General features: G+C 41.3%; 1 protein-coding gene and 1 pseudogene across 4 annotated transcripts in view; both read left to right on the top strand.

The window, feature by feature from the left end:
• Positions 1 to 7,814, top strand: part of Strip2 (striatin interacting protein 2) — a 42,344-nt gene extending 34,530 nt beyond the window's left edge. For 3 of the 4 annotated variants that reach the window (XM_027391382.2, XM_027391381.2, XM_027391386.2), the window contains 3 exons: positions 3,539 to 3,643; positions 5,164 to 5,368; positions 6,549 to 7,814. In XM_027391382.2, coding sequence (XP_027247183.1) covers positions 3,539 to 3,643; positions 5,164 to 5,368; positions 6,549 to 6,799 — 561 coding nt within the window. In that variant the 3' untranslated portion in view covers positions 6,800 to 7,814. The remainder of the gene's footprint in view (positions 1 to 3,538; positions 3,644 to 5,163; positions 5,369 to 6,548) is intronic. The other variant, XM_027391383.2, reaches the window with a different exon arrangement.
• Positions 7,815 to 10,372: 2,558 nt separating this feature from the next.
• LOC100754762 lies at positions 10,373 to 12,430 on the top strand (annotated as a pseudogene).

Genomic DNA, 12,430 nt, shown 5'->3' with positions numbered 1-12,430 from the left:
TGAGCTGTGGCAGGGCTCCACATTCATTAGATTTCACACCTAGCAGCAGCCATTCTTTAAATGGTCCATTTGCTTATCAAATCAGCCAGGTGTTCTGCTTTGAAGCAGAGAACCTCAGGGCTGGAGAGAACCAGCAGTTAAGAGCACTGACTGCTCTTCCAGAGGACGAGAGGCCACTCCCAGCACCCACATGGGGGCTCGCAGCCATCTGTGACTGCAGTGCTAAGGGACCGGACGCCTCTTTATACCTCCCTTGATACTACATGCATTTGGTACACATACATACACTCAGGCACACACACACACATTAAATAATTTTTAAATATTTATTTGTTTTTATGTGCTTTAATGTTTTGCCTGTATGTATGTCTGTATAAGGGTTCCAGGTCCCCTGGAACTGGAGTTAGAGGCAGTTATGAACTGCCACGCAGGTGCTGGGATTTGAATCCAGGTCCTTGGACGAGCAGCCCGTGTTCTTAATCCTTGAGCCATCTATCCAGCTCTAAATAATTTTTTAAAAGAAGGGAACCTATTTTTTCTTATTCTTGATTTTCTGTAGACTTTTACCTTCTGCTAACTGAATTAAGAATTATAGTAGGCTTCTCAACTCTACAGCCTTTAGACTTTCACAAAGGGGAAATGCTTCAATGTTTAGCATTCCAGAATGCAGCTAGAAAGGAACAATGAAAAGCCTCCAAATTCAGTAGAAACTGGGCATTTATCATGGTTGGGCCGTGTTTGGGTTCACACTATATGTGGTCTTATTCTGTAGACTCTCTCCCTCTCTCGGCCTTAGTTTTTGCTTCTGTAGATGTCTGAATTTCACTAGAACAGCTGAGTCCCATTTAGTACTCAGACTCAAACCAAACTCTTTTCCTCAGTCGAAAATCATAAACAAATTCTGTTCTTCCCTTAGTCCTCTAGGTTATCTAGATAATTGACATAGGCTGGATTTTTATTTGGTTTGGCCCACTTAACTCAGATTTTTTTTTTTTTTTCTGAGACTAGGGTCCTAGTATTGCCTTGACAATGCCCTAAAAGGTTGGACAAACTGAAACTTTACACTCTAGGTATTCTACAATAGTAATTTAATTGTGAGGGTAGAGCATGGGCAATATGTTTGTCTTTTTTTTTTTTTTTTCCAGTGATAGGATCTAACATAGGGCTTTAGGCATCCTAAGCAAGCACTGGACTACTTAAATGCATCCTCAGCCTTGTTCCTTGTTTTTTCTACATTTATTTAACTTTCTGTGTCTCTGTTTCTGTCTCTGTCTCTGTGTGTATGTGTGGGGAGAGAGAGAGACAGAGAGAGAGAGAGAGAGAGAGAGAGAGAAAGAAAGAGAGAGAGAGAGACTGCACATGTATGGAGGTTAAACTTGGTTCTTTCCTACCATTAAGTAGGTTCCAGGGATCAAACTTGGTTATCATGCCTGGCAGCTTGGCAGCAAGTACCCTTACAAGCTGAGCCATCTTGACAGTCCCAATACATTTTCTGAGACAGGGGCTTGTTACTATGTGGTCCAGGCTGCCCTTGAACTTACTATGTAACTCAGGCTGGCCTGAAACTTGAAATTTCCCTGCTTCTGCTGCTTAGGATTTACAGGCATGTTATATATTCTATATAATATATGTGTTTTTGTTATAATGTAAATATATTGTGATATTACACACACCCCACCTAAATTCATATAAGAGGTCTTATTCTTGTTCCTGAAAAAAAAAATGTCTCTAGCCAGGCAATGGTGGCACACACCTTTAATCCTGGCACTTAGGAGGCAGAGGCAGGTGGATCTCTGAGTTCGAGGCCAGCCTGGTTTACAGAGTGAGTTCCAGGACAGCCAGGGTTACACAGAGAAACACTGTCTCGAAAAACAAAAAAAAACAACACAAAACAAAATGTTTCTATGAGTAGCTACCGATTTCTATCTGATGTGATCTGTTGTCTCTGGTGAGGTAGTCACAAGAGGCGTGGTGCTCAGTGGTAAGAGCGCTTGCTGTCTCTCTACATCCTGAGTTCAGTTCCCAGCACCCACATCAGGAAACTTACAACTGCCCATAACTCTACCGTTGGGGAATTCTAATACTTTCTTCTGGTCTCTGCAGTCATTTGAACACATGCAGGCATATATACAGACACCTAAGTAAAAAAATATAAAATCTTTTTCTTAAAAGAAACATAAAAGAGGGGCTGGCAAGATGGCTCAGTGGGTAAACATGCCACTTGCTACACAAGTTTGATGACCTCAGTTTGATACCTGTAGCCTACATAAAAGTGGAAGAAGAGAGCTAACTCCATAGGGTTGTGTTCTGACCTTCACACACACACACACACACACACACACAAATAATAATAATAATAATAATAATAATAATAATAATAATAAAGCAGAAACATGAAAATAAAAACGCCTGATGAGAATGAACCAACTGCTATTTTTCCTGTTGCTGTAATGAAAAATACCATAACAAAAGCAACTTAGGAAGAGCTTATTTTAGCTCCAGTTCTGTCACAGCAGGGAAGTCATGGCAGCAGTCACACTGTATCTCCAGTCTGCAAGAAGAGGAATATGCATGCTGAAGCTTAGCTGGCTTTCTCCTTTTATGCAATCCAGGACCCAAATGCAGACGATGGTGTCACCCTCTATTAGAGAGTGGATCTCCCCATGCCAGTTAAACTAATCAAGATGTCTGAGTTAGGGTTTTTATTGTAGTGAAGAGACACCATGACACCAAGAGACAGCAACTTTTATAAGGTAAACATTTAATTGGGGTGGCTCACTTACAGTTTCAGAGGTTTAGCCCATTATCATCATGGCAGGGAGCATGGCAGTGTGCAAGCAGGCAGACATAGTGCTGGAGAAATAGCTGAGAGTTCTGCATCTTTAAGGCAATAGAAATTCGATTGAGACACTGGGCTGTATCCTGAGCATAGGAAATCTCAAAATCTGCCTTCACAGTGACACACTTCCTCTCCAACAAAGACACACCTCCTAATAGTGCTACTCCCTATGACATTATGGGGGCCAATTGCATTCCAACCACCGTACAAGGTAATTCCATGGGCCAGGGTAATGGTCTAACCAGTAAAAGCTCTTGCCACGAACAAATCTGACAACCTGAATTCATCCCTGGATGCCATGGTGGAGGAGAACCAGCTCTACCTAATACAGCTTAAACCTACCAGAATAAGATCAAATGCCTAGCAGTTACAAACTTGCTCTTGTGAGTACAAAGTGTCCATTTCAGTTGTTTTATTTTTGCTTTGTTTTGTTTTGTTTGTCTGAAATCCAGGCACACAGCTCTGCACATGTTATGCAAGTACCCTCTTACTGAGCTACACAGTCAGCCCAGCTATAGGTTCTCAGGTAAAGGCTATTATGCCCTCAGAAATGAGATTTGGTGTATAAAGGGCAGGAAGTTAAGAGGCAGCATTTCATACTGGAATATTCACCTAAACTAACGAACCGGGACATGCAGTCTCCCAGGAGAATGAAAGCCTTGTCGGTGCTGAGATACTGATGGATGTCCCTTATTTCAGGAAGCTGGAGACAATAGCCAGTTCTGCTGGAGGAACCTCTTTTCCTGCATCAACCTCCTGAGGCTGCTCAATAAACTGACCAAATGGAAGCACTCCCGGACCATGGTAAGCAGGACTTTAGATCACAGAGGTATCCGTTCAACTGAATTGTTAAATCACTAGTATTTGTAGATTGCCTGCCTGGAAAAGATAGATAGCTGGTGAATGCTACCTAAGTTTCCGCACTTCCTAACTCTGGGCACTTATTCCAAGATGATTGCTCACTGGTCCATTTCTTTTCAGGAAACTAAATATAGACAACACTCTTAAGGCAGCTCTAACAAGGGAAGCCAGCCACATTTGGATTATAGTTACACATCCAAAAATGATGCAAGTCTAACATTCATTGCGATGCTGCTTATGAGAGTCTGGAAACAACTTAATATTCTTTAACAAGGGCCAACTGCATAAATTAATTGTGGTGTTTCCTTAAAGTAGTATATGATAAACGATTTTAAAGAACGATGTCTCTGCTGGTATGGAGTAATTTTAAGATATATTATTAAATTTAAAGAGGCCGTTAATTCCAGCACTCAGGAAGAAGAAGCGAGGAGGATTTCTGTAGTTTCAAGGCAAGCCTGATCTAGATAAAGAGATCCTGTGGGATATGTGAGTTAGAGAGATGGCTCGGGAGTGAGTTAATGTGCTGTTCTTGCAAAGGACCCAAGTTTGGTTTCTAGCACCTATGTCAAACAGTTCACATCTGTTGGCAACTCCAGCTCCAGAGAGAGCCAATGTCTCTTGTCCCCAAGGATACATGTACTCAAATACACATACACACACAATTTTAAAAAATTAATCATGATATAGAACAGTATACTTGGCTATTACTTGTGTTAAAATACAAAATAATACGTATGTGACATAGCTATAGTCAAAATTATCTCCAGGGCTAGTGAGATGCTCAGCTGGGAAAAGTGCTTGGTATGCATGCCTGGTGACCTGAGTTTGATTCTTGGAACCCACAGTGGAAGGAGAGAACTGAAAATTGTCCACTGGCCTCCATATGAGTTATTCATTTTATGTGTGTTTTTCCTTCATGTATGTATGTGTACCACTTTGTGCCTGGTGCCCACAGAGGTCAGACAGAGGAGGGCATTGGATCCCCTGGAACTGGAGTTACAGATGGTTGTGAACTACAATGAGGGTGCTGGAGATTGAACCCAGGTCCTCTAGAAGAGCAACAAGTATTCTTAAGTGCTATGCCAAACTTTAAATGAATTAGTTCTTTGTTTTTTTGTATATCACAAGACTGGCTTTGAACTCATGATCAGCCTCTGAATATTTTGATTACAAGTGTGTGCCACCATGTCTGGCTTAATTCGTGTGTGTGTGTGTGTGTGTGTGTGTGTGTGTGTGTGTGTGTGTGTGTGTGTTTTAGACAGTGTTTCACTACCCTAGGCTAGTCTCAAACTCCTTATATAGTTCTTTTGTATTCTCTAAGACTAACTCTTAAGCAGTTTGAACCTTAGATCCTCAGGGTCTCATAGGATAACCAGAGTTGTCTATATTGTCTGAGTTGGAAATTCTAAAAACTTCACATGACGATGGACTTTTTGTCACTCTGTCTCTGTATCACTGGGCAGATGCTGGTGGTGTTTAAATCAGCTCCAATCTTAAAGCGAGCCCTCAAAGTCAAACAGGCCATGCTACAACTTTATGTTTTGAAGCTACTAAAGATACAGACCAAGTACCTTGGGCGCCAATGGAGGAAAAGCAACATGAAGACTATGTCAGCCATTTACCAGAAGGTGCGCCACCGCATGAATGATGACTGGGCTTATGGCAATGGTGAGTATTTGTAAAATTTGGGCTCACTAATTTGGCTAGGCTGGCTGGCCACTGAGCTCAGAGATTTGCCTGTCTCTGCTCCTGCAGCACTGTGGTTATATAAATGCACACTGCAACCCCTGGCTTTTACATAGGTGCTAGTGATCCAAACTCAGGTCCTCATGCCATCTCCCCAGCCCCAAAATATGATACTAATTTTATGATATGGTAAAATGTTTGCATACTTACAGTAGTTTGTTTGTTTGAGACAAGGTCTTACTATGTAGCCTTGGCTGGCCTGGAACTCACTATGTAGACCAGGCTGGCCTCAAATTCAAGTGTTCTCTGCCTGCTTCTGCCTCCCAAATGCTGGGAGTAAAGACATATGCCACAATATGCCCAGCTGAGTTGGTCTAGAATTGACTCCTCATGTTCTGCTCCAATCTCCCCTTCCTTGAGAGGTGATTCTACTCAAATGGGAAATTTTCATCCCCTAGAGAAAGCTCAATAAAAGGTTTTAATTGCTCTTTTGAATAACATGATTACTAGAAAGAAACAAAGCCGGGTGGTGGTGATATACACCTTTAGTCCCAGCACTCAGGAGGCAGAGGCAGACAGATCTCTGATGTTTGAGGCCAGTCTGGTCTACAGAGTGAGTTCCAGGACAGACTCCAAAGCTACAGAGAAACTCTTGTCTCAAAAAAAAAAAAAAAAAAAAAAAAAACGAATAAAAGCCAGGCGGTGGTGGCGCGCACACCTTTAATCCCAGCACTCAGGAGGCAGAGGCAGAGGCAGGTGGATCTCTGTGAGTTCGAGACTAGCCAGATCTACAAGAGCTAGTTCCAGGTCAGCCTCCAAAGCCACAGAGAAACCCTGTCTTGGAAAACCAAAAAAAAAAAAAAAAAAAAAAAAAAAAAGAAGAAACAAACAACAAGGAATTACAATAAAAAGCTCTCCCATCTCCTTCCTCAACAGTGACTACTGTTACCAGTTTCTATAATTCAAAGATAATTTCTGTATATATTAGTTTATATGTGATCATATTATACTTTTAAAACCTGCAAACATGCTACCTGTCTGCTTCATACATTGCTCTTAAAGAACATTCTGAGCAGTTTCATTGTTAGCTTGCCATAGACCGTGCTCTGTGGAAGAGAGTAATGCCAGGATTTATCTTTTTCTTCCTCTCTTCCTATGTCAGACATTGATGCCAGGCCATGGGACTTCCAAGCTGAAGAGTGTACCCTGAGGGCCAACATTGAGGCTTTTAACAGCCGCCGGTATGATAAACCACAGGACTCAGAGTTTTCGCCTGTGGATAACTGCTTGCAGAGTGTGCTGGGGCAGAGGTTGGATCTGCCTGAAGATTTCCACTATTCCTATGAGCTCTGGCTGGAGAGAGAGGTGTTTTCGCAGCCCATCTGTTGGGAGGAGCTGCTCCAGAATCACTAAGCTCTTGTCACAAAGCATCTGATAGATGGATGTGCTTTGCCTATCCTGTCCCTTCAGCTCCAGAGTGTGTGTCAGCAGAAGTTCCAACCCAGCATCCAGCAGGGACTTCCCGCATAGTTCAGGGCTATTCTGGATGCCATTAGGCCTGAAGGTGGTGCAAAGCTGGGATCCTGAGTCAAAGCACTTGGACCAGCTTGCTCTAGGCTCAGCTAAGTACCTAGGTGGCCTTGAAATCTCTTGATGGATCAGTGCTGGTGAGGCTCTTTTATGGAGCCTGGTTTAATCTTGCCTAGAACCAGGCTAGCCTTTGTTACAAATTTGTTATGGCATTGGACCCATGACATTCATCTCAAGCAATGAGATAGGTACAGGCCATAAAATGAGGAAATTTTCTTCTTGCTCACTCTAAATGCCTGAGACCTAACATTTAGACTGTATTTCACATTTAAGGTTTTGACACTTACCTCTTTATAAAATAACCATTCACTCTATGATCTGAGAGCCCTGCCCCTTTATAAAGGATGATTGTTTGCAAATATTGCATGTTATAGAAAAACGTATAGATCCTTAAGAGATCTGTGTTCAGTGTTAAAGTGTTTCCTGTGTATTTGGTATAGTGCTTTGAGTGGTTTGCCGTTTGGGAAGAACCACCTCTAATGTGAAATAATGTGGCCTTCTCTAAAAATATCTTATGTTTTTCATAAATTATTTGTATCAAAATGGGTGAGTACACTGCAGAAAATTACTAATAGAACCCCAAATCTTCATTTGAGTGAGGAGAGGAGTAGTGTTGCTTGAGACAGGATCTGGTTATGTAGCCCTACTTGGGCTGGAACTTCCTATGTAGACAGGCTGGCCTTGAACTTGTAGTGATCCTCCTGCCCCCACCTCCTGAAGCCTGGGTTATAGGCTTGAGCCACCACCTCTAGCCAATTCACTTTTAAATGACAAGTTGATTATAGGAGGTTTTATTTACTGATATGTGTCCATTTGTGATTTTTTTTTTTAATTAAAAGCAACAGCATTGCCAGGCGTTGGTGGCGCACACCTTTCATCCCAGCACTCGGGAGGCAGAGACAGGCAGATCTCTGTGAGTTCCAGGCCAGCCTGGTCTCTAGAGCAAGTGCCAGGACAGCCTCCAAAGCTACACAGAGAAACCCTGTCTCAAAAAACAAAACAAACAAAAAAGCAACATCATCACAGTTTATATTTTTTCTTCCGTGTTCATTATTTTTTACTTTTTTTTTTCTGCTAGAAGTTTCAATATGGTTTGTACTAAAAGTATCACACATTTCATGGAAGGTGTCTCTACTCCTCCTTTACAGCAAAATCACTTACTTCCAAAACTAAGGGTTTTTTTTTTTTTTTATCTTTGCACTTTTTTATTTTAAAGTTCTCCCCATTGCCCAGACACTACTGAGTCTTTTTATGATGGCACAAGGACACTTTATTCCTACAGAGTTGGTCCACACTGGCTCGTTTACTCTATCCCTGTCAATCACATTCTCACTTGTAGGTCATGATAGAGACCCAGCCTATCAAAAGGAGCAATCAGTACCTCTATGCTTTGGGTAGTAGGACTCCTTAATGTGGAAAAGTGACAAAAAACATTTAAGTATGTAATGGATGAAATATCTTCAAATAATTTGCAAAGTTTATCAAACCGTGACAGCAATCCTCATTCCAAGCAGTTTACTGAGCATAGCATCAGGCAATTTTATTAATCTTGAGTCAGGCTACTATGTTTTAATGATATTTGAGTAAAAAGATAATTATCCAGGAAAGAGAATAATCAATCTACTTTAAAGTTGTATCATATTCAGTTGTATAAGGAAAAAAATAAGTTGCCTTTTAAAAACACACACAAATGCTTTCAGAGGCACGGACATATGCTAAGATTTAATATGTCGAATTTTATTACTTATAACTCTGAGAAGATTAATTCTCAATACAGATGGAGAAACTACCTTGCAAGGATGAATAATTAGTTTCAAATGACATCATCTTCCCTCTACAACTTGCTGTGGCTGGTTTTCTGCTATTGGCAGCTAGCCCCTTGTGCTAAGATAACTGGGTTGGAGCTCCCAATTTGAGAGCTCATGTGTGTGCCTAGAAATCACTTCAGATTAACCAAATTTAATGATGATTATAATTTCTACATAGAAGCATGCTATTTGGGTGATTTATAAAATAGGGACTTTATTTGTGAACATTTCAGTGAAGTTTGTGTTATAATATTGTTCATCTCACCAAATACTTTAATAAAAAGAAAACATGAAGTTCGAATTTTGGTCTTTCTTTAAGACAAGATAATCTTAAAGTCATGTTGGATAGAAAAGGATATAGAATAAATATAGAACTACAAATCTCAATGATGTAACAGATGTCTATGTCATCATCATGGGTCTGAGGTCAGCCACTTGACTGTCTTAGATTACAGGATTGGCTTTTCTCTAGAATTATTCTTATTCTGACATAAGACTGGATGTATGTCCCTACCTAGAACATACTGTTTCATAGTGAAAGGCAAAAGCAAGAAACAAACCACACCATGGAGGTACATTTCAGAGCTCCTGCTTGGATATGGCAGAAGGCAAATTGTTCATGTCATTGGCCAAAGTCAGTTACCATGGACAAGCCTAACAGTGGGCCAGAAAAGCACTCTCTGCCTGAAGGGTGGCAGATATGGGGTGGTGTGATGCTTTTGTGGTCATGCTGACAAATATCTGTCCCTAACCCTACACAACATACGCATAGCTCCTCCCCAAGGAAGGCTTCAAAATCTTATCCAATGAGATCTTAAAGTCCAGGATCTCATCAAGTCTAGGTGCACTCTTTTCCTTTTTTTATAGAAATAGGGCCTGAGGCTGACCTTGACCTAGATGTACTGATGTTGATCCTGAGACTTGAAAACTGAATTATAGTGATCAATTCAAATATGTACATATACTTTTGGTCTTTTTGTTTGTTTCTTTTGGTTTGATTTGGTTTGGTTTGGTTTTCTGGTTTTCAAGAGTTTCTTACTCTGTAGACCAGGCTGACCTCAAACTCAGAGATCCTTCTGGCTCTAACTCCTGAGTGCTGGGATTAAAGGCGTGCGCTACTACCACCTGGCACCAGGATACCTTTGTACGTCTTAAACATACACAATTTTTGTCAGTGATACCTCAATAAAGCTGTTTTTGTTTATTCTGCTTTTGAGGTAGGGTCTCATGTAGCTCAGGCTGGCTTTGCACCTGTTACATGCTCAAGGTGAACTTGAACTTTGATATATCAATCCATAGTGATTCTGTAATCCCAGTGAACAAATGTAATGCCCTGTTCTTTTGGATCAGAGAGATCTCTAGGCTGCTCTGTAAAGTAGTTTCCTGCCTTTCAGTATTCTGTGGGATTAGAAACAGATTTCTTTGCACTTAGAAACTGAGGCAGGAAGATGGTGGTTTAGAGGATCAGCCTGGGCTATATAGTGAGGCCCTTGTCTCAAAGAAGCCAAGAAGTACATGCTTCAGGAGCCCAAGCCAACTAGCTGCAGCAGTCTCTTCAGCCAGCTACTCCACCCCCAGTGTTGCCAAAATGTAGCTTTCTCACCAGCTGAGTCTGGACAAGCTGGGCATGAAGGAGAAGTGAGCCATTATGAGAGTGGACTTCAATGTTCCTATGAAGGACAACCCGGTAACAAATAACCAAAGGATCAAGGTTGCTGTTCCAAGTATCAAATTCTGCTTGGACCTGGAGCCAAGTCAGTTGTCCTTATGATGGTGTTCCCATGGCTGACAAGTACTCATTAGAAGCAGTTGCTACAGAACTCAAATCTCTGCTCAACAAGAATGTTCTGTTCTTGAAGGAGTGTGTGGGCCAGAAATAGAGAAAGCCATGCCAACCCAGTGGCTGGGTCTGTCATCTGACTGGAGAACCGCCACTTCCATGTGGAGGAGGAAGGAAGGGGAAAAGATGCTTCTGGGAACAAGCTTATAGCTAAGTCAGACAAAATAGATGCTTCCCAGGCTTCCCTATCCAAAGGGAAGGATATCTATGTCAATGATGCTTTCAAGACTGTAGTGAGCCCACAGCTACATGGTGGCTATGAATCTTCCACAGAAGGATGGTTTGTTGTTGTTTTTTGTTTTTTATGAAAGAGCTGAACTACTTTGCCAAGACTTTGGAGAGTCCAAAGTGATCCTAGCTATCTTGGGCAGAGCTAAAGTTACAAACAGGATCCACCTGATTAATAAATGCTGGACAAAGTCATTGTCAGTGGAATGGCTTTTACCTTCTTTAAAGTAAACAACATGGAGATTTGTACTTCTCTGTATGATGATGATGATGAGGCCAATATCATATCAAAGCTGAAAAGAAATGGCATGAAAATTACCTTGCTTGTTGACTTCATCACTGCTGACAAGTTTGATAAGAATGCCAAGACCAGTCAAGCTACTGTGATCTCTGGCATAAATGTTGACTGGATGGGCTTGGACTCAGGTACTGACAGCAGCAAGAAATATCCTGAGGTTGGCTCTAGCAGAGTAGATTATTTGGAATGGATCTATGGGGGTATTTAAATTGGAAGCTTTTTCCAGGGAAACCAAGTCTCTCATTGATGAGGTGGTGAAAGTTACTTCTAGGGTTGCATCACTGTCATAGTAGAGACATTGCCATTGCCATTGCCATACACTATGCCAAATGTAACAGAGGATGAGATCAGCTGTGTGAGTACTGGGGTTGGTGCCAACCCCAAGCTCCTGGGAGGTAGAGTCCTTCCTGGGACACATGCTGTCAGCAATGTTTAGTATTTTCCTACCTTTGGGTTCCTGTGCACAGCTACTAAGCCAATTTAGTGTTTTCTATATCTCCATTTGATGTTAGCACAGGGTTCAGCTAGTGGCCAAGAGATGAGGCACCAGGAACCATTAAACAGTTGCCCATCTGAATTCATCTTTACTGCACAGGGACTTGTCTATTTTCTTCAAGGTCCCATTTAAATTCCTCAGTGACTAAACCATTGCACATTCTAGAGTACATCTATTTATATTCTGCTTGTAAAAGAAAGTAAGCTGTAATCGTTCAGTTCTCATTTTCATGTAGGCTACTGTCTATGATTCTGCATGGAAATAAGATGAAATTCCAGTTGCAGGTTCAGAGATATTGATGATCTATTAAACAGTAGAGTTGTCCACTGGGGGCAAGGGAACACAGGGGTTAGTCCTTTTCTAACACCCTTTGCTATGTCTGAAAGGGATTGTTTCTTCTGCATTCTTGGTGGCTGAACATCTTCCTTAGTGTATGTGTTGTTAGGGACTGTTGAGGTACAAAAGTCATTTCATATTTTAAGCAGTCATTATCAAAAGCATTTTAAAAGTCTAAACCCAGTGAGCTTGTTTGCCTGTAGTTAGAACCACAATTTCTCTACATACCTCTCGAGATTTGATTACTGTCCTCCTACTGTAGCCAGCCTCTGTATTGTCATCCTATTGGCCTCTTTTCTTTGAGCCTTTTTGCCCAGTGGAAGTTTGCTGGGGCTTTTTGAATACCACTCTGATTGGTCTTCACTCTAGGGCAAAGCAACCTTTGGATTCAAATATTTTTATAGTTTTTCTCATAAGCTGAATAAACAATTGCAATATTCAACCTTTA

The sequence above is a fragment of the Cricetulus griseus genome (assembly GCF_003668045.3).
Source record: "Cricetulus griseus strain 17A/GY chromosome 1 unlocalized genomic scaffold, alternate assembly CriGri-PICRH-1.0 chr1_0, whole genome shotgun sequence".
Lineage (NCBI taxonomy): Eukaryota > Metazoa > Chordata > Mammalia > Rodentia > Cricetidae > Cricetulus > Cricetulus griseus.
This window is presented reverse-complemented; position numbering and strand designations above follow the sequence as displayed.